Source organism: Quercus suber, unplaced genomic scaffold (assembly GCF_002906115.3).
Source record: "Quercus suber isolate HL8 unplaced genomic scaffold, Cork oak 2.0 scaffold_68, whole genome shotgun sequence".
In the NCBI taxonomy this organism is placed as follows: domain Eukaryota; kingdom Viridiplantae; phylum Streptophyta; class Magnoliopsida; order Fagales; family Fagaceae; genus Quercus; species Quercus suber.
Window position 1 is genome coordinate 646,487 of NW_027069533.1, and position 23,501 is coordinate 669,987.

General features: G+C 38.5%; 1 protein-coding gene across 1 annotated transcript; it reads left to right on the forward strand.

The window, feature by feature from the left end:
* Window positions 1-17,135: 17,135 nt before the first annotated feature.
* On the forward strand, window positions 17,136-22,462 carry LOC112029424 (disease resistance RPP13-like protein 4). Its single transcript, XM_024062105.2, has 3 exons — window positions 17,136-17,258; window positions 17,351-17,423; window positions 19,746-22,462. The coding sequence occupies exon 3, from the start codon at window positions 19,754-19,756 to the stop codon at window positions 22,301-22,303; it is 2,550 nt and encodes an 849-aa protein (XP_023917873.1). The 5' UTR covers window positions 17,136-17,258; window positions 17,351-17,423; window positions 19,746-19,753; the 3' UTR covers window positions 22,304-22,462.
* Window positions 22,463-23,501: the final 1,039 nt, after the last annotated feature.

Consider the following 23,501-nt stretch of genomic DNA (forward strand, 5'->3'; position numbering starts at 1 on the left):
AAACCACATCTAAGTCGGGGACAAGCAAATGATGAAAGGCCATCCATATGAATAGACGGGCCTAATTAAGCATATTAAAGTCAAAGGTTAACTCCATCAGGCCAATTGACAACGAGTAAATGCGTCGGAACGGTTACAGAAGCTTTGATGAGCCAACAGTCACCCGTTACACATTAAACAGAATCTTCATTGCCATTAAACCACATTTAATTCAGGTGAAAAAGCCTAGAAGAGCATTAACTGTTGTTGAGGGTCATTTTTTGAAATAGGCAGAAGGCAACCCAACCCAGAGATACGGGCAGCAGATAAGCGGCAGGCTAAGGAAAAAACCATTGGGCTCAAACAGCGGCAATAACGGATCACAGGCCCTTAATATAAATAAACGGGTCTCGAAGAAGTAAGTGGGCCTAAAAGGCCCAGAAAGAAAGAAAACAGCACCCATGGGCAGTATGTGGTACGGAAAAGTGAGAATGGGCCGCAGCAGGCCCAGAGTAATGTAAACAAAGAAAGTATGGAATAATGGCAAGCCCATGAGCCCCAAGGATGAGAATGAGGAAATTGGGCCAGGGAAGCCTAATTGAGATAGTAAATGCCCATGGGATGCGAAGCTAGTAAATGGACCAAGGAAGTCCAAAGGAAGTAAATCGACCAGATAGGCCCAAGTGAAAAGAAAGGGACATTGGAGCCCACAAGCAAGAACACCAGTGGCCATATTAAGCCACTGGGGGAAAGAAAGGAACGGCAGGCTTGAAAAGAGGCCCAGCAGGAACAAATCACTGCGGCAGGAAAGGCCGAGTAACACGGTGGGAAAATTAAGACAATTAAAGAATTGGGCTGAAGAGAAACACGAAACCCAGTACTCGGTAAAACCCAAACCCTACGGAAGTGGGAAACCAGAGTAACAACCAGGGAAGAGCTAAGAACAGACGGCAGGCAAACAAAGTGTCCAGCACACGGCAAATGCATGAACAGCAGGCAGATTTCTGAAATATACACGCACAAGGCCCAGGCACCACTAGCCTGTACCCAGCCAATACAGGATATGGTGGGGTCATGGGTCAGAGGTAAGAAGGCATGGTTTGGAGGTGAGGAGAGGGGAAGGCCTGTTTTGAGGTTCCTGCTCAAGCTCTTTTGGGGGATACGTCCTGCTGGGATGACATACCATCCAAAAGAGGCAAGGCTGAGTAGGAACCAATAGGTGCATGCCATGAGGGATAGAGAGAAAGAGATATCACTGTGGCAGGAAGAGGCGCCGCGGCAGACTAACGGACAAAAGGTTGTCTGTGTTTGTGATAGGGGAACTCGCAGACGGAACAATAATGGTCGACGAGTACGCCCAGACTAGACAAAGACGGTTAGGGGGTAGAATGGTAAAATTCAATCACGGCAGGCACTATAAAGGAAGCCTCTGCCGTGTACAAGGGGGGAGGGGGGCAATACAAGAACAAAAAGGAAAAAAATGCTCTGTAACAGACTTAGAAAAACAGAGGAGGATAATACCAAAAACTATCATTGTGGAAATCACTAAGAAAGAACTAGAAAAGTAAGAAAGAAAGAGAGAAAAAAGAGTGAGTGTTAGTGGCATGCACCGATAGGTCCCTTCCTTTCTCTCCCTCTCAAATCCTTGCTCTCTTATAGAATCGTCCTAGGCATTATCTATTCAGGTCCGCCTCCCTCAAACCCATTAATTTCCACGGCAGGAATTTCCTTTTTCCTCGGAGGTTAATCGTTTTTGAGAAGAGGAGTTCTCCCTCTCTAACCTTGCCCCCGCAGACCGAACCGAGTTTATCCCCTTTATTCGTTGATTAATCTTCATTTCCATTTTGCTTTTACTACTTTACGTGTTAAAATTATTCATATTATTCTAATTATGGACCATTCGGTCATTCGCTGTTAAAAGAATTATCTGGTCATTCCAGAATAAATTTGCTCTGTTTTTATCAATTTTGTCTGTCTGTCGCAAGCTTTTCTGAAATAGCACTGCCTGCCGCAAACACTCACCTGGCAGACGAGGCCTAGCTTGTGCACAAGCCGGCCAAGTTGAGTTCCAATTGGACTGGTCTCGACTCCCACAACCTAGAATACTCGGGCCTACAACCATAAAGAGGCGGCCCAGCCCGACACGGTAAAAAAAGGCCCCTACAACTGGCATAAATGATTCACCAAAAAGCAAACTATAAAAGGCTATCGAACTGAGGTGGGTCTTTTTCATGAAAAACATAATATACTGCAACTATCTATCAATTTAGAGCGAGAATTTGACTTAGGCATCGAAGTGTCCTTAGCTGGCACCACGCCAGTAAACTTTCTTTTTATTTCTTGTCTTTTCAACAAGCACTACGGGTCGTCCATGGGTAACGACAAGGAGCATACTGACGAGGACAAATTTGTGTTTCATCAGTTTGGCACCGTCTGTAGAGACTTCGATAAGCCATTGTATTCCTATTGACAAATCTCCTTAAGTCTAATGGAATCTGCTGCAACGACACCCCCAATTAAATCCAGTAGTAATGGCTTAACAGATCCAGGCTCTAACAGCCAATGTGTAGGAGCTAATGAAATAAAATGAAGAGTTGAAGCGTCAAGCTCGTCCTGAGGGTAGCAACACTTCACTTCATTGACACAGTCATAGCAAACACAACGAAGAAGTTAGCAATCCCAAGAATAGCAAGGGAAAATATGCTTCCGAGTAAATCGAGCAATCCATGCACGGTAACAATCACATGATGAAAAGCCTGCAAAGGGAGTTGGACAAGGTGAAAAATGCCATGAAGGGGAAGATGACAATGAACCTCCATGGTATGCTCAAGCGAACAGATTCACCTTTCACCGCTAGTGTTCTAGAGTGCCCCTTACCTCTAAAGTTTTGCCTCCCCCAACTAGAATTCCATGACAGCACGAAAGACCCTCTTGACCACATAGGGGCTTTCAAGACAATTTTGAACCTCTAGCAAACTCCAGATGAAGTCATATGTAGGTCTTTTCCCACCATTCTTAGGGGAGCTTCTAGGGTCTGGTTCAATAAACTGCCAGCGTCCTCAATTGCAAACTTTGAATAGCTCAGCAACTCGTTTGTTCGACACTTCATTAGGGGGCAATGTCATAAGAGGCCAACCTCTTACTTGCTAACAATAAGGCATCAGGAAAGGGAAAGCTTGAGAGAGTATGTGAAGCGCTTCAACAAAGTTGTTCTTGAGATCGACGAAGCTGACGACCAGGTTATAATAATGACCTTTCAAGCTAGACTCAACAATCCTGATCTCGTCTTTTTGCTAGGAAAAATGCCACCAACGTCTATGACAGACCTCTTGTTCAAAGCTCAAATGTACGTGAATGGGGAGGACACCCTCACTGCAAAAGGACTGATGGACAAATGGAAGAAGGAAGAACCTAGTGACTCTCAGGGTAAGAAAAAGGATTGCAAAGACCATTCCTTGGAAACCAAGGCTAGCAAGAGCAGCCCAAGAAGTCCCAAAGAAGAGGTTGAACTTCACCCCATTGGTGATGCCTGCAGTTAAAATCCTAATGCAAATTAAGGATGAACCCAGCTTGAAATGGTCGAAGCCATTAAGTACGTCCTCAAGGAAGCGCGGCCCAAAGAAATATTGTCGTTTTCACAAGGATCACGGCCATTACACCGACAAATGTCATGATTTGAAGGAGCTAATTCAAAGGGGAAGCTCCAAAAGTTCATCAAGAGAGATCATCGGTCTCAATCAAGAACAGAAGATAAGGCTTATAACGACAATAAAGATGATGGACGAGACCATCCAAAACAGGCCGTAAAGGAAATAAGGATGATAATTGGCGGGCTAATATCATAAGGATCATGCAAGTCCCTGAGAAGGGCCTATCAGAGGCAAATCAATAGCGTCCATGTCAAGCATCCCTCAGCAAAGTACCGTCGCTTAGAGAATGACGACATAACTTTCTCTGAATGAGATGCAAATGGGATCAAGCAGCCCCATGACAACCCCTTATCATCATGCTGGAAATCAAAGGCTTCAACATGAGAAGAGTATTTCGATAACGGAAGCTCAGCTAACATCATGTACATGACAGCCTACCAGCAACTGAGGTTGGACCCTAAACGGCTTTAACCTTTCAAGTCCCCTTTGGTTAGTTTCAGCGGAGACCATATCTATCCGAAAGGCATCATCTTATTATCAGTCACAGTAGGGATGCATCCAGCTCAAGTAACAAAATAGGTGGATTTTTTTTATCTTCGATTGTCCATCGTCATACAATGTGATCCTTGGACAACCAATATTAAATCGACTCAAAGCTGCAACCTCGACCTACTGCCTCAAGGTGAAATTCCCAACCCCACATGGGATTAAAGAAATACGCAAAGATCAACTGCTGGCCCGAGAGTGCTATCAAGCAATACTAGCTTCCAAAGAAAATCATGTATGGATGGTCGAGGAGGAGCCTGAGCAACCTGCTAAAGATCGAGAAGATGTGATACTAGTAGAGGGAGATCCTACCAAATTCACTAAAGTCAGAAAGGGACTTGACCTACCATTGAAGGACAAGATCATCGAGTTCCTAAAGAAGAATCTAGGTATATTCGCCTAGACCCATGAAGATATGCTTGGCATAGACAACAAGGTGACAGAGCACCGATTGAATGTCGAACCAACAAAAAAGCCCATCCAACAAAAACGAAGAGTCTTTGCTCCTGAAAGGAATAAGGCCATCATGAAAGAAGTGGAGAAGCTTTTAGTCGCCGGATTTATCAGAGAAGTCTTCTATCCTGAGTAGCTTGCCAACATCGTCATGGTGAAGAAGTCCAATGGAAAATGGCAATTGTGTGTTGATTTCATAAACCTCAACCATGCCTGCCCGAAAGATAGCTTTCCACTCTCTAGAATTGACCAACTCGTGAATTCTACAGCCGGTCATAAGTTGCTGACTTTCATGGATGCCTTTTCAGGTTATAACCAAATTTGCATAAATGAGGAAGATCAAGAAAAAAAACAGCCTTCGTCACTAGCTAAGGGTTATACTGCTACAAAGTCATGCTGTTCGGCCTGAAAAATGCAAGGGCTACCTACCAGAGGCTAGTGAATCACATGTTCAGCAAACAAATTGGACGAAATATAGAGGTATATGTGGACGACATGCTTGTAAAAAGCAAAAAAGCAAAGTTGCACCTTAACGATCTCAAAGAGACATTTGACATTTTGAGGAAGTATCTGATGAGATTAAACCCGACGAAGTGCGTATTTGGGGTCTCGTCAGGTAAGTTTTTGGGGTTTATGGTTTCCCAACGAGGAATCGAGGCCAACCCAGAGAAGGTTAAGGCCATACTTAACATGACCTCTTCAAAAAGCATAAAAGAAGTACAGAGGTTGACTGGACGAATCGCAACCCTAAACAGGTTCATATCTAGGGCAACAGATAAGTGCATTCCATTTTTTAAGACACTAAAGCAGGCTTTCTAGTGGACAGAGGAGTATGAAGTAGCTTTCCAGACCCTCAAGGAATACTTGTCCAAACCACCACTCCTAAGTCCGTCCGTCGAGGGAGAAGATCTGTTCCTTTACTTTGCTATATCACAAACAACCGTGAGCTCGACATTGATCCGTGAAGAGCTCAAGGTCCAAAGGCTAGTTTACTATACAAGCCAGGCCTTCTAGAGCGCAGAGGCGAGATACCTAAGGATAGAGAAGTTGGCTTTTGCTTTGATCGTCGCATCCAAGAAGCTTCGTCCATATTTCCAAGCTCGCACCATCCTTGTCATGACGGACCAACCCTTCCAAAAAGCCATAGGTAGGTCGGACGCTGCAGGAAGAATGGTTCTATGGGCTATGGAGTTGAGTCAATTTGATGTCGACTATAAACTTCGGACAGCAATTAAACCTCAAGCATTAGTTGACTTCTTCGCTGAGTTCACCATGATGGATCAAGACCCAGAAGCAAATTACTAGACGGTATATACGAATGGGTCGTCAGTCGCAGGTGTTGGGGGAGTAGGTGTGATCCTCCTATCTCCTAAGAAAGACATCCTCTAGTACAGGGTCCAACTTCAGTTTCCAACAACAGAAAATGAAGCGGAGTATAAGGCAATACTTAAAAGTCTAAGGGTTACAAAAGCTTTGGGGGTCAGAAACTTAAAGTTGAATTCAGACTCAAAGCTAGTAGTGGGGTAGATAACTAAGGAGTATGAAGCGAAGGAAGACAGGATGAAAAGGTACTTAAAACTGACCAATCAGTTAGTTTCTAACTTTGATGATGTCAAGATTACTTAGGAACCTAGGGAGGAGAACTTCAAAGCGGACGAAGTGGCTAGACTTGCCTCGTCCAACAATGATGCAGGACGAACCGAACTATACATAGAGTTGCAAAGCTTCCCAAGCATAGAAGGGTTGGATGTAATCTATGTCCAATCCAAAGGTAGCTAGATGGACCCAATAATCGCTTACATCAAAGATGGCACGCTCCCACTAGACCCTTCAGAGGCCAGAAATATCAGAGTAAGGTCGTCCAAATTCACAATCCTGAATGACGAGCTGTACAAAAGGGGGTTTTCCCAATCCTACTTGAAGTGCCTAGACTCTAAAGATGCCACATACATGCTGAATGAAATCCATGAAGGTGTCTATGGAAATCATTCAGGCCCAAGATCACTTATGGGGAAAGTGGTTCAGGCAGGACATTTCTGGTTGACCATGTAGAAGGATGCAGCCCAGGTCGTCCAAAAGTGCGACAAGTGTCAGCGATTTGGAAATGTGCAGCACGTCCCAGCAGAGCACATGACAAACATTTCATCACCATGGCTGTTCTCAACATTAGGAATTGACATTGTAGGTCCCTTACTACCAGGTAAAAAGCAAGTCAAATTTTTAGTTATTGCTATTGATTATTTCACGAAGTGGGTGGAAGTGAACCATCGACAGCAATCGCAGAAGCCAAGATACAGCACTTCGTCTAGAAAAACTTTGATTGTCGATTCGGGATACCGAGGGTGATCATCTCTGACAACGGACGACAATTTGACAGTAACAAGTTCAGAGATTTCTGTAAGGAGCTGGGGATCAGAAATCATTATTTTTCCCCCGGACACCCACAAGCCAATGGCCAGACTGAAGTCACAAATCAAACTTTGCTTAAGCTAATCAAAGCTCGACTTGAGGGGGCAAAGGGAACATGCTTGAAGAGCTTCCAGGAGTCCTATAGCCCTACAGGACGATTGCAAGAACATCGACAGAAGAAACGCCTTTCAAACTAGCATTTGGAACCGAAGCAGTGATTCCTGTGGAAGTTGGGATGTAAAGCCTCAGATGGACATGTTATGATGAACATAGCAACGATAAGGGTCTAGAACTCGCTCTGGATTGCTTACCTGAGGTCAGCGAGGACGTGACTCAAAGGATGGCTCTATTCCATGAGAGGATGACAAGGTACCACAATCAAAGGGTGAAGCTGAAAAGATTTAATCCTGGAGATATGGTCGTATGGAAGGTTTCGCAAACCACTAAAGATCCAAACCAAGGAAAGCTAGGCCCCAGTTGGAAGGGTCCTTACAAGGTCGTCTGTTATTCAAAAAAAGGGAGCTACTACTTAGAAGATATGAACAGAAAATCTTTACCTCGTCCTTGGAATGCAGAGCACCTCAAGAAGTACTACCAATGGAGAAGCTAACACCCAGCATCAATAAGTTCCAGTATTTGGAATACCTCGTCTTATTCATATACAGATAAGCAAGATTTTATTATTTTCATGCATAAGTTTTACTTTCAGCATTTTTCGTTTTTGTTAAGTATAATCCTTGTAATACCTTTTATAAGCAAGGATGAATAAAGCAAATAAGGCATCTCCAAAGCCATTTCTTTTCAAACGATCAAGTCTCAAACATGTCGTGATGAAAAACTTCTTCCGCCAAAGCAATGAGTTTAAAGCACAACATCAATGATAAAAACTCTGTTAACATAATGATGAGTTTAAATCATAATCTCAATGATAAAAACTCCGTCAACATAATGACGAGTTTAAATCATAATCTTAATGATAAAAACTCCTTCCACTAAGTGACGAGTTTAAATCATGACCTCTATGATAAAAACTCCAACAACGAGTTTAAATCGTAACAAGTTTTAATTGTAAAGAACTTAAATCATAATTTATATGATAAAAACCCTGTCTATGAAACAATGAGTTTAAATCATAGCGCCTGCAAAACGACCAGTCTAAGTCACAATATCGATGGCAAAAAACTGCATCTATAAAATTGCAAGTTAAAGTTACATCCTTCATGCCAAAAACTCTATCTACCAGTGATAAAATTCCAAACATTGAGGAAGGCTTTGCTTAGGCAAATAAAAACATATACTCATGTATCTATGTGTAAAAGTCTATGCATTCGTGAAAGCAAATTATTGCCCTGCCAACAAAAGGTCTTCCTAAAAACAAAACCATGAGGTGGCAAAAAGCATAAAATTTCCTACAAATAGATCTCATTATGTTCAACAAAGTTCAACGTAGTAAAAGGACTTGATAAGAAGACACATTCAAGAAAAACCTTCAAGACAAGACAAGCAATTAAGCAAAAGCCTCAAAACAAAGAGGCAATAAGTGTTTTGAGTTAAACAGTTAATAAAAGCCTCAAAATCAAGAGGCAATAAGTGTTCAAAAGTAAAGCTAAAGGCTCCAAAACAAGGGGGCAACCATTGTTCTCCAAAAAGAAAGAAAAAAAAATTATATATATATATATTAAGAAGGGGGCATAGTAGCTTTGTCTCCTTGGTCTCTGTCAGTAATAGTAGCGTCTTTCCCTCCAGCAACGTCAACTTCAATTTCCTCTTGTTCTTTGGCCTCATCGACAAGAATTTTAGTATCTATCTTTTCAAAATCCAGGTTAGAGAAGTCCACAGCAAGGCTATGGTGCTTCATCGTCCACCTTCGTAGGAGTTCAAAACCTTTGAAGTACTGGATAAACTGGAGGTCAGAAAATTACTCAGATTGCATGAATTGTTGGACAACCTTCTCTCTCTCAGCACTAGTTCTTAAGAGAGCAGCTTGGATTTTCTCGTCTTTCTGGATGACAAGCATCTTCTCGACACACAAGGCTTCATTAAGCTCCTTAATTTTCTCATTGACCTTGTTAGTCTCGTCCATAGCGGCAATCAGGTCCTTCCTCAATTTTAAGCTCTCTGCCTTAACAAATTCCAACTTGGAGTTGGCCATCACAACCTTTTCCTTGGTATTAAGATAATTTGTAGTTAAGCGCAAAGACTCCCCAAGGACTTATAAGAGGTAAGAAGAAAGTCTTTAATATAATATATATATATATATATATATGCGTGAAAGAAAGGAGTATACCTGCACCAACTTGTGAATATGGCGACTAACCAACTCGTGGGAAGGAATAGATGTCAGACTCTTGAGCTTGTCATCATGTAACTACATTATGGGCTCTACCAAGCGTAGTGGCCAGGTTATCCCAAACACTCTTCCCAACTTTGTCTTTCCCTTTAGAATGAGTGGTGGGGGGAGTAAAGGCTGTGACCTCAAGAGACAGAGTAGGGGAAGACAGGGCAATTTGGACAGACGGAAGCACCTCAGTATCACCCTTCTCGTCACCTAATTTTCATTTTTTTGACTCAGCAGCAAGGGAGGACAGAGGTTCGTTCTTCATCCCTTTGATACGAGTGCACTTCTCCTTACTATACCTGGTGGCCATTTCTGCTAACCAAAAAGTTAAGTTAGCAATCAAACATAGTAGAGACAAGGCCAATGAAGACAAATTGACTCTAAGAATTTCAAAGATGAACTTACTTTTCTCTTTGTGGCGAATTTTTTCTAACACATATTTTGAAGGTTCGGGTCCCAAACAACAGTCAAGCAAGTGACGAGGATCAACCAAGTCAGCAAAATCTTCAATCTCCTTAGCGAAAGCAAGAGCTGAACGAACTCGTTCACGATTCCAACTTTCCAACTTAGGTCGATTAAAAATTGCAAAGATCAAAAGAAAAACAGGGTTATACAAACAAAAATTAAATAGAGAAGAGTTAAGAAGAATGATAAAAAGTATGCACCAAGCATAGGAACTTCCCATTTCCGCAGTAATCTTGGGACTTCCCCCCCAAAAGTCGTCAAACACGGTTTCCCAACTTGTTCTAGAAATGAAAAAGTATCGTGATTTTCAGTCACGAAAGGACAAGGGAAAGCCAAAGACGACCCTAGATTTTCTATCCCAGGGTAAAAGCTCAAAATACCTATAATGGGTGGAGGTTTTCAAAGGGTATAAATGCAAAAAAACTGATTTAACGTTATCATATATCCATCACAAGCGGATACTTAGATGGACACACAACTTATAATCGTCCTCCAAGCGTTAAGGACGAGTTGACCAGGGGTAATTTGGAAATTATGTAGAAGTTGCATAATAAACGGATGGACGGGGAAGCGAAGACCACATAGAAAGTCAGCCTCGTAAAAGCACACTTCTCCAGGGGCAAAGCTACAAGCTTTTTCGCTAGGACAGGACAATCTAATGGAGGTACCTTTCGGAAATTGTAATCTTTTCCTAAACCCATTCAAATGCTTCTCTTTCAAAGAGCAAATTTCAGAAAGGGCATGCAAAGGAGGCAAGGAAGAAGACGAAGGCAGTTTTGAAGCAACGGTGTCAACCACCTTGCACAAGGACTCAACATTTGAGGATAACCCTGTCTCTAATTCACTCAACCTAACGTCATCTTCCCTATACTCAATGGTGGTCATCTCCAAATGGTGTTTTATCAAGGAATGGATAATCAAAGGATAAGGGAGAACAAAGTGGGCTTAAGTGCAGTGAAATGCGACACAAACATACCAACCTGAGGACACCAACCAAAAGAGTACTCAAGAAAAACCACTAATCTAGCAAAGAAAAAGGAAATCGAAGGGCACTCTTGACTAAAGAATTCAAAACTAACCATCAAAACATAGAGAAAGGAGACCTTACTAGGAGAATTTGAAGTATGGAAGTTCCTCAGCACTCCAAATTTCAAACCAAATAGGGTGGAGGAAGAGGAACAATTTTCCTAAAGAAGGAAAAACTGGAATTAAAGCGCACCAAAATCTAGGAGATTTTGCACACACCACGAATAGAGAATAGACACGTGTCTCTTACCTGGGAAATAGTCGTTTCGCATTATAATGGAAGAGAAATATCGAGAAACGAAAAGATACAAACCGTCACATCTGGTCACATTCCTATGCTCGTTCAAAGCCTTGACAACAAAGGAATTGGGGGGCAACTAACAAGTATCAGTAAACCGGTTGTCTAGTGTAAGGATGACCATAAACCACATCTAAGTTAGGGACGAGCAAATAATGAAAGGCCGTCCATATGAATAAATGAGCCTATGCATATTAAAGTCAGAGGTTAACTCCATCAGGCCAGTTGACAATGAGTAAATGCGCTGGAACGGTTACAGAAGCTTTAATGAGTCAACGGTAACTCATTACATATTAAACAGAATCTTCATTGCCATTAAATGTCACATTTAATTCAGGTGAAACGCCTAGAAGAGCATTAACAAACATAAATGATTCACTAGAAAGCAAACTATAAAAGGCTATCGAACTAAGGTGAGTCTTTTTCATGAAAAACACAATATACTGCAACTATACTATCAATTCAGAGCAAGAATCTGACTTAGGCATCAAAGTGTCCTTAACTAGCACCACGCTGGTGAACCTTCTTTTTATTTCTTGTCTTTTCAACAGGCACTGCGTGTTGTCTATCGGTAACAATGAGGAGCAAACTGATGAGGAAAAATTCGTGCTTTATCAGCATCTATAATATTTGCTAATAAAAATAAGTATATGTTAACAAATACGCATTGGTTTATAAACTATTTTTAGAAAATTTTTATTGGAAAAATGATAAAATAATTCATTTTTCTGACAACTTTTATATTTCTCATAAAAGTTGTGTCAAAACTTTTCTAATATGATTTATTAACAATTATCTCAAGGGGTTCCAGTTAGCTTAACTGGTAAAATCTCTGATGGTTGTATAAAAGATCTGAGGTTTAATCCCCGTCTACACCAAAAGCTGATTGGTGTCTTGGTCTGATGATAAAGATTAAAAAACACACACACACACACACACACAATTATCCCAAGGGCACCCATTAATATGACTCATAAAAATAAATCGTATGGCCAAGGATGGGGGCATAGTTTGACTTGGGAGGCAATGGCCACCCCAAAATTAAAAAGAAAATATATATATATATATATATATTGAAAGTTCAAATAGCGTTGAAAGCACTATGAATTAAAATAAGTATATGTTAACAAATACGCATTGGTTTATAAACTATTTTTAGAAAATTTTTATTGGAAAAATGATAAAATAATTCATTTTTCTGACAACTTTTATATTTCTCATAAAAGTTGTGTCAAAACTTTTCTAATATGATTTATTAACAATTATCTCAAGGGGTGGGTTCCAGTTAGCTTAACTAGTAAAATCTCTGATGGTTGTATAAAAGATCTGAGGTTTAATCCCCGTCTACACCAAAAGCTGATTGGTGTCTTGGTCTGATGATAAAGATTAAAAAAAAAAACACACACACACACACACACACACACACACACAATTATCCCAAGGGCATCCATTAATATGACTCATAAAAATAAATCGTATGGCCAAGGATGGGGGCATAGTTTGACTTGGGAGGCAATGGCCACCCCAAAATTAAAAAGAAAATATATATATATATATATATATTGAAAGTTCAAATAGCGTTGAAAGCACTATGAATGTTTAGACCCCCAAACAACAAAATACCAATTCAAGCTTTATATCAAACAATGTATGTGCATAAAATGATAACAAGCTTATATCACAATTGATAAACAATCTAAACCAATTAAAATCACATCCACAACAGAAATTAAATGGTAAAGATTAAGGAAAGAGAGATGCAAACAAAAGGACAACACAACGATATGTTATCGAATAGGAAACTGAAACCTTCAGCGTAAAACCTCTCCGCTGCCCTCCAAGTGGTCAATAATCCACTAAAAAATGAAGTTGGGATACATAAATAACAATAGACCCTCCAAGTCTAATCTACCCAGGTACCTAAGCCTTCCAAGTTTCTTGCTCCAACAAGGTTACGCCAAACCTTTGTCTTTTATAGCTTGCCGAATTCCGCTATAAACCATAGCATCAACCAATAAATATTGGTCCCTTCCAAACTGCTTCCCTTAGCACCAGAAGACCTTCTCATAGACGTGGGTATGGTGAGAAAAGGATTTGGTCAAGAACCTCTCAAGGATGTATCAATGGAGAGGGTGAGAGTAAAGAAATTTGAAGAGTCTCTTTGTAAAGATTGTGGATGAGGCAATCTTGTTTTTCTCTAGGGTTTCTCTCTCAAATTTCTCTCTAGAAGCTCTCTACATTTCGTGGGTTTAAGGGGTATTTATGCTAGGGTGAGATAGGAATGCGAAGAGTCAGGTTTTTCAAAACAGAGCTGGTTGGCGGCTTGGCCTAGCGACTTGGCTAAGTCGCGAGTTCAAGCCGCGAGATAATAGAATGGCCAGGCTGGACTTTTTGTCCTGTAGTGCTCCAGCTGGCGCAACCGTTCATCTTCTCACATGTTTCACTCGTGTGATAAATTTAGCGGCTTGCCAGTCGTGAGTCACCCACGTGTCCCAGCCGCGAAGCCTTGCATCCTTGCACAATTTTGAGCATTTTTTCACATTCTCTCACTTACTACCCTTACATGAATCTCATCTAAATACAAGGTTTCTAAGTGCTGAAATACAAGCAAACTAACACCGAATAAAGCCAACAAGATGGTTGATTAAATTCAACCTTACATATATATATATATATATAAGTATGTGTAGGGAGCAGGTACTAATTTTAGCAATTATTGATTCTTTTAAGAGTAATGCTATAGCCATAAAATTTTTACAACATTTTTATAAATTTTTGAAGTAAAAAATTCTTATTGGTTGACATATGAACCTACCACTTAAACCATTTTTTTACTTACCTATAACCACTCATCACATCAACAATTTGTAAAATAGTTTATATCTCTAATATTTTCCTCTTCTTAAAGACAAAAAAAAAAACCATAGATCTAAAAATCTAGAACAAAATATACAAGCCCCAAAAAAATAGTCCAACAACAAAAATTACCAATAGTAAAGTTAAAAAAATTAAGCTCAATCAACTAATTTTGCCCAAAACAAACAACCCATCCCTTTAAAAATTTTAAACAAAATATTTTTGTCCTTATGCAAAAGCATATGCATGTAAAAATAAATAAATAACATAAAAAACTTAGTGACTATAGCAGCAATAGAGCAGAAGTCGGAGTCGCTACACATAGGTAGCAGCAAAGCCGCCCCCCACTCTAAGTTTGGCTTTGTCCCTACGTATGGCACATCAAAAAATTTTAGCAAATTTTTAGCTTCATAATTTGATATGCAGTGGGAATTTAGTTAATCAATATTCGAGTAACAAAAATCTTTTACCATTTGTTACTAGAAATCTTAGGGCTTGTTTGGTTGAAAGGATGGAAAAATAGAATGATAAAAAATTATAAATATAGATAATGCTGAGGTTTTCTCTTATGTATGTTTGGTAAAGAGAAATAGAAAAGTGAAATGATAAAAATAAGATTTATACTTCCTTTTTCTTTTTGTGCTGAAAAATAAGTGTAAGGGCCAAAACTAGCAACCTGACCCAACTCGGATGAGACTGGTTAGGATAGAGGCCCAATACAACCAATTTGTAGAGGTGGATTGTCAAGGTCAACCTTTAAAGCTCTTGTAGCCACAATTTGGTAATTAGAGAAAGAAAATTGGCAAGGATGACAATTTTAATAAAGAATTATAACAAGGAAAGAGAAATTCTTATTTAAGTTCTTCCTCGGGTTGGCCGAGAAGCAATGGATATTTAGAAACACATTTATTAGTCTTACAATGATATAACTTTCTCTCTCTATTTCCCTATTTCTCTCTTTAAACTTTTTTCAATCTCTCCTTAAGGAGGACTTTCCTTCCTATATATAGCTATTTAGCTTGCATCCCAACCTTCCACTTGGATGGCCGTTGATCCTTCTTCAAATACTTGTCCCATTACTGTCTTGCTGGTGGCGGTAAAATAGGCTATAGGATGTGGGGGCACTATTCAAGGGTTATTCTACCATTAATGCAATAGATTGAGCTGGTAAAGTGCATTAAATGTGGAGGTGATGGATATTTTATCTAGAAGCTTCCTCCTGCCCTTACTTGCACATCACTATCATCCTCCTTAGTCGTCAAGCTTATGACCTTGGTGGTTTATCTCCAGTCTCCTGAGAAGTATCTGTTCCTCGGACTAGTTGTCCTCCTCAATTTCCTTGACCTAACTATATATCCTAACTAGGCCGGGCCTGACCTAGTGAATAGTTCGGTCCAGTTGCACCTCGGATGTATCCCACTTGATAATTCCTTCTCTTCGAACTCCCCCCTCCCACAATAAGATACATATTTTATTTGTTTGGTTGAGAAGAAAAAAGAGAAAATGAAAAATATAAGTGGTATAAATTTATTATGATACTTATATACATAAAAAGTATTTTTTTATTAGTATATAATTTTTTTCTATTATTATATAAAAATTAATATGATTAAGGTCAATTAGTAGAATACATTACATTTATTATATTGTATTATTTTATTTCTTTACCTCTCCATTTTTTATATTAAAATAAAAAATGTGATTAGATACATTGACATCTTCCAAAATTATATATGTGGGGGCCAGAAAATCAAATAGCCAAGGCCCACTTCAACCCAGGCCCAGATGGCCCACGCCGAGGACGCACGATGGGTCCGAGGATGACCCTATCCTTGGTCGTCCGAGACCTCGGTGCTGAGAAGGGCAAGCTCTGGGCGAACTGTCACCTCGGCATTGAATACGTTCACCTAACCCCTCTGGCCGCATTAATGAAGATGTAACCCCTTGCCAGGGCGACATCGATCAGGGTGAACCACTTGAGCACGGATATGACCTTTGATGGGATAGGCCGTCAGGAGAAAGGCCAATAGATGATCAACAGGAGGAAGAAGATGGGCATATATAAGAACTGTGAGCAAAGTGTATATGGAGGGGGGTTTTTGGGGGGGGGGGGAGGAAGAAAGCCTCCTCGGCCATGGGCCGAGGAGCATCCCCCAGTTGTAAATTGTTCTAAGTATTTTTCTTCAATAAAAGGGAAAGGAGTTCATGCTTCATAAACGCCGTTAGCGCCTAAACCTTCACCCACTCTCTACAAATTATTGTTCTTGGTTCGTTAGGCCTCCAACTCATATTCTTTGGGCTTGGGCGACGAAAACTGACCCTACAATATACATCACCAAAAAAAAAAAAAAAAAATCCCAATCATACTCTTTAAAGATTTTTTTCCTTTCTGTAATTAAAGTTTTTTTTTTTAAGTTATAAAAATGTTTTATATCTAAGCTTAGTGTCAGAAAAGAAAAGGATATTGTTAAAAATAAATGATTATCAAATAAAAGTATCTAAAGAAAAGTTTAAGAAAAGAAAAATTCATATTCCGTGTAACTTGATATAGAATATGACATTGGTCTCCGACAAATTGACTTTTGGTCTTACTCTCTGGCTCTCTGCAACTTGTTCCTTCGAAGCCTCCAAGGTTACAACGGCTTGACAGAGATGAAAACGACCTCAAGACACGATGACATGGCCTCTGTTTACATTTACATCATTTTTACCAAACATCTACTTCTTTATAAACCATTACGTAAGTAATTTTTTTTTTTTTAATTTTTACTTTGAAGAGTTAAATTTAGTGTCAGCCGTGTTTGGTTGATAAGAAAACGTATGTAACGAAAGGAAAATTGTGTGCCCCGGATGAGAATTTATCAATGAAATAGCTTTAGCAATTTCCAAGAACCAGAGGAAGAGACTGACCAGGAAAAAGTGTAGTACTCAACGAAGTTTCTATCCTTCTGGGCTATCAAACCGCGTGGAAAAAAAAGCACAACCTTTTTATTTATTTAAATACTTATAGTTGACCGACCGTGGAGTTGACGAACATATTTCCTTCAATGTCCTTTTGCTGTAAAAGTGGTAGCATTATCATTGGATCACCTAATGGAAGGATGTTTACGTAAATTCAGCTCCTAAATTGTTCATAAATTTTTCACATTGACTTTTTCTTTAATCAAATTGAGAGTTCCCAGACTTCTTCAAGAGAAGTAAGAAAAACTTGTCTGATCTTCTCTTACAAGGTTCATTTGTAAGTGTCTTACAAAACTCAGATATGTTTTATAATTGATAGATTATGGTTTATTCTGATTTATTCCGATTGCTTGGTTCCAACTCTTGCAGGATAAACTCACTTGGTTTCATCAACACTGGGCTGCATAATTGTTAAAGAATTTAACCTGTGAACAAGCCAATTGTAAGTTTTAACATACCCAATTACTTGAACTTCATTCTTTTCCTTTTACTTCTTTTCTAAGTTAGATGTTTAATAGTCTCTACCAACTTGTATTTTTACGGTTGCATTTCATTTGTATGAACTGCGGCTACTGATTTATAAACCCAAATCTATATATATGGCATGAAGACTTTAAATTATTTGTCTAGTTTTTTTTTTTTTTGAGTCTTGGCTATTGGGTTCGGGAAATTTGTTAATAGGAAAGAAGATTCTTAGTGCACATCGGTTTGTTCGGGAAGATGTATCCATTTCATGGTTCATATTGGATATTAAATGACATGGTAGTCTATAAACTGTTGAATCCAGAAAATAAAATCTTATCCATGAAACCATTTCAAGTAAAATAGAGATTCCACAACACAAAAGAGTATTTAGGAGTAACAATAGAAGCTAGCTCAACCATCCACTACATAGACATAAGTTCTGCTGCAAAAATGCTTTAAAATTTATTCAAACTAGAATCACTACTTACAGAACACCAGCAGCTTAGCCGCCTAAATTACAGCAGAACATATAAACTAATCAAGTAAAACAATTTAGCTCAATTGACACCTCCTAGTGTTTCTAATAGAGATATCTAAGGTTTAACTACTCATTTAGCTCAATTGCTACCTCCTAGTTCAATTATGTTATACTAACTACTCATTCTTCTCATCATTATTTATTGTGAAACTTCACTCACATGTGTACACCTAACATTACAGTCCTTGCTAGCTTCACTTAAACAGCCTGTAAATTCATACCATTAGTATAGTGATTCTGTGATTGGAGCTGATTAAAATTCTCTTTACCATCAACTTACACTTTTCCGAACAAGTGGTAATTTATCACATACCCTTTGAGTTTGTAGTAGTCCGTTGTAACTCCACATCCATGTGCCTTTTAATTTAGCATATCTCTATTGCTTTCTTCCAATTTATTTTAGAAAAGATGCTATCGTAAAACAAGTAATTCCTGCTTTCCAAAATTCTTCTACAAAATGGACTAGGGACATCCTATAATCCCATTTAAGTAATCTACCCTTTGTTGAGAATTTGTTTTTGAAATTTAGCCAGATTATGAAATATGCTTTGGACTAGCTCTTGGATGCTGTATCAGCTTCAACCATTCAGCTTTAGGCAATGGTTATCTAATAACATTTCAATATACTGTCAATATTTTCCAGCAGAGGCAGAGTCACATAGTTGTGAGTTGAAATTTAAAAAGTTTTGAGGTATATGTAAAGTATTAGGGATTAATTGTTTCCTTCATTTTATCTTTTTTTTTTTTTTTCAATTGCACTTATTGAGAAATTATTGTGTCAATTACAAAAGCAATTTAAAAAAAAAAAAAAAAAAAAAAAAAAAGAGAACTCTTTGCAATTTTAAGAATCTATAGACTGATCAAATAAAAATAATAATGAAGAACATGTTTTTATATAGCAAAAGTAGTCTCTAAAACAAAACAAATGATTTTTTTTTTTTTTTAAAACCTTCTCTTGAACCTATTTGTTCAAACAAATAACCACTCTCCCCATTACTTATTACTTAACACACCCTATCGGCTTATTCTCAAACCCTTCTATGGTTCATCTGTTGGAGAGAGAGAGAGAATACATGGAAAAAGAAAAGATTGTACAGCTAGGTGAAAAATGATTTAAACCTTAAATCTTATATTGGGTTGATTGTTTTTTTTCTTTTGGAGAAACTTACTGGGTTGAATTTGTTTGCTAGTTTTACAAAAAATTATAATTAAGAGGTTTTGTCTCATACTTTATTTTAGTTCCTAAAAAGTGATTATTCTAGGACCTCTACTAATTAATTTTAACTAATGAAATTTTTAGATATTATCAGTTTAAATAGTGACAAGTCTAATTATAGTGTTTATTAATTACTACGAAATTCATATTAAGTTGTCTCTTTAGTAAAAGTATGGGTTTATATTTCAAAGTGTTTGTGATTAAATTTATTGTTTTTGATGGTATTGATGATGGGGGATGATACAATGGTTTCAAAATATACAAATTTGTCAAGAAAGTTTGTAATAAGGTATTGGTTTGTAATAGGAAATTTTATTTTCAAAATAAAATAAAATCAATATATTTAATTACAGACATAGGGAGAAAATCTTGACTCTATCATTGTTTCCTATAGGAAAGGGCTCCCATGTGAGGCAATTTTCTTAGTAGTCTTGATTGCATTTCTTGATTTCTTCATTCTTTAATGATTCTCGCAATAGTATTTTTGTTAAATATTGAAGAGTTCTTTTTTTTTCCTAATTAATTTTCTTCAAAATATTTTCAAGGCAAAGATATGGTGGATGCAGTAGTATCCGTTTTCTTGGATAACCTGCTTAAAGCTCTTTCAGAAGAGAGCCGCATTTTGGTTGAATTCAGAGATCAGTTTGAAAAATTACAGAGTGAACTCTTATTAATGCAAGGCTTCCTCAAAGATGCTGACAGGCTCAAAAGAAAGGAGCAAGCCCTTCACACGATCATGGTCAATTTGCGAGAACTGATTTTTGCAGCTGAAGACATACTAGCAGATTGCCAACTTCAGTCGAGGGATAATGACCCCTTTTCCGCTGGTTGGTATATGTGCATCTATCCTAAAAAACTGCCATTCCAGTATCAGACTGGAAAGCGCCTTAAAGAAATCAACAAGAAAATTCTCGAAATCAAGAAAGACATTAGACCCTATTTTGGAGTATCAATTTTGAACCAACCAGTCCAAAATGACTTGTTTCCTAGATGGAGCTCTCCTGTGTATGATCATACACAAGTGGTAGGATTGGAAGGTGACAAAAGAAAGATAAAAGATTGGGTATTTAATGCAGATGACGGCATACTGGGAATTGGAGTGGTTGGTATGGGTGGACTGGGAAAAACCACCATTGCTCATGAAGTTTTCAATGATCGAGAAGTAGAGGTGCGCTTTGAAAGAAGAATGTGGGTTTCTGTTTCCCAGACTTTTACTGAAGAACAAATTATGAGAAGCATGTTGAGGAACCTGGGAGATGCAAGTTTGGGAGACGATCGAGGTGAATTACTGAGAAAAATAAACCAATATCTCATAGGGAAGAGATATTTGATTGTAATGGATGATGTGTGGGGCGAGGATGTTGCTTGGTGGCAAAGAATTTTGGAAGGATTACCTAAAGGAAATGGAAGCACTGTTATTATTACTTCAAGAAATGAGAAAGTTGTACGAAAGATGGGAGTAAAGGAGGACAAAATCCATTGGCCTAAATGCCTTAGTAGGTCTGATAGCTGGTTGCTCTTTCGAAAGATTGCATTTGCAGCCAGTGGTGGTGAATGTACAATCCCTGAGCTAGAGAATATTGGGAAGGAGATTGTAGTGAAGTGCAAGGGTCTTCCATTAGCAATTAAGGTAGTTGGAGGAATGATGCTTTGTAAACCGCCTCAATATCATGAATGGAAGCGGATTTCAGACGATTTCCGGTATAAATTAGCTGAAAATGATGATTCTGAGAGTGGATTGAGGGCTACACTACAATTGAGCTATGATGAGCTCCCATCTTATCTGAAGTCATGCTTCCTTTGTTTCTCTATTTTCCCAGAGGATTGTGTCATAGGCAAAGATCAATTAGTCCGTTGGTGGATTGGAGAAGGTTTTGTCCCACTGAGGGCTGGCAGATCAACAACTGAAGCAGGGGAAGATTGTTTCTCAGGTTTAACAAATCGTTGTTTGATTGAGGTTGTTGATAAGACTTACAATGGGACTATTTATAATTGCACAATTCATGATATGGTTCGTGATTTGGTGCTAAAAGTTGCAGAAGATGATGCATTCTATAATGAAAAGGGTTCAAGTTGTCGTCATTTGGGGATCCAAAACGATTTAGGCCCAAAGCACCTCATTGCCAATCAAAAGTTGCGGGCATTGTTGTCCACAAATAAGACTGCTGAAGTAAACAAGATTTCATCTAGCATGGCCAAAAAAGTTCACGAGTCTCGGTACTTGCGGGTATTGGATGTTTCCAGATCAATCTTTGAAGCATCTCTCTCAGGTACATTGAAACAGATTGGTTCCCTTCAGCACCTAGCCTACCTCAGTTTAAGTAACACTCATCCACTGATTCAACTCCCACCTTCACTTGAGAAGATCAGCCACCTTCAAATTTTGGATGTGAGTTATTGTCAAAATTTAAAAATGCTTCCATCTTATATTGTGACTTTTAAGAAGCTCAAGGTTTTAGATGTAAGCCATTGTGGTTCACTTGAATTCTTGCCCAAAGGCTTGGGAAGGCTTTCAAACCTCGAGGTATTGTTGGGGTTTAGACCTGCCAGATCAAGTCAATTAGAAGGTTGTCGCATTGGTGAATTAAGAAATTTGACTAAACTCAGGACATTGGGTTTACAAATAACTCGGGCTGATGAGATTGGAGACAATGAGGTCAATGCATTGATAAATCTCCAAGAACTGCAATATTTGTCAATGAGTTGCTTCGATAGTCATGGTAGTGACCTGATTACCAAGGTCGATAAACTCTTTCCTCCACAGCAACTCCATGAGCTGTGTCTCAAATTCTATCCAGGAAAGATGAGTCCAATGTGGCTCAACCCCATATCACTTCCTTTCTTAAAGTTTCTTTCAATCTCCTCTGGTGATATTGCAGAGATGAATGAGAGATTTTGGGGGGATGTTAATACTGTCTGGAAGATTGAGGCTTTGATGTTGGAATCTCTCTCGAATTTGGGAGTGGAATGGTTGATGGTGCAACAAGTTATGCCTTCATTAAGAGTTGTGAATGTGAGTTGGTGTCCGGAGTTGGGATCTTTCCCAGTTGATGATTTCGGCTTTAGAGGTGGCGTTTGGAAGAAGGAAGAGCACAGAAGCTAAAACAATGACAAACTTGAGGAGGAATAAATTTGATGTAATTTTTTTTTTTTTTTTTTTGTTATCATGCCATTGTAATATTCTTGTTTCTTACTATATGTAAACATGGATATCATATATATTCAGCAATTGATGCCATTCAATAAACTCTTAGTTTCTATACATTGTTACAAATAAATCATGACAGCACAAATGTGTTCTTGCTTGTGAAGTTACATACTAATCGTTAAGCTAGAAAGAAATTGGTTTTTGCTTTCCTATCATAAATAAATCATGACACTGGCTTATGTAAGCATTAATACTGCTCTCAGGCTGCTTCTATTTTACGAGGAAATTGTGTTTATAGATATTAGTAAGGCCAATTATTTGTCTGGGCTAACGGTATTCAACGAGGTAGTTGATTAATGGTTACTCTCAATGGCTTGATTGATATGCATGATCAAATACGGATTTCTTGGAAAATTATTGGATAATCTCAGAGTACAATAATGTCGTACTCCTTCCTCTCACATAAATGATGAGTCTTATTATGAATTTAATTAATGTGATATACTATTATATGATAGAAGAAAGAACATTATTATTATACTCCTAAAGTGTTGTATGATTGCATTTTCGGTCTCACAGTGAGGATTAAGAAATCCTACATCATTTTATGACCATTTTCAAACTTCTTGGATGATATAAATATAATTCCATCGTCACCTTTGAGTTTTTAATTTTCAATTCAACCTTACTTTTAGTCTATAACCTATTAATCTTCTACATTGATTCTATTTCCATCAATCGTACCAAGATTGTGTTGTGGGATGTTTTGCTTAACAAGTATTAGGCTTGGTTCTTAGTTTCTGTATGTGAACAACTTTGGCAAACTATTCACAATAAATTTCACAAATGCTTAGTTGACAAATTATCATTGATATGAACCCACCACTAAAATTACTTTATTATCTACCATTAACAAATTACCACCTTGAAGAGCTCAAACAGTCTTGCAAATATGTTGTGAAATATGTTGCGTCTATAGACTTCATTATTTCATTATTTCTCTCTGAATAAAATTTTCCAAAGCCAAGATAGGGAAACCCTGGGCCTGATCCTGGGCCTTTACATTACGTTGAAATGGTTCGGACTTCAAACTTCGGCCCAGACCCAGGTTTTGTTTTTCTCAATTCCCCCTCAGTATTCCGAAATTTCTCAA

Excerpts from the sequence above, each read along its gene's own strand:
- LOC112029424 (XM_024062105.2), top strand. The coding sequence starts at position 19,754 with ATGGTGGATGCAGTAGTATCCGTTTTCTTGGATAACCTGCTTAAAGCT.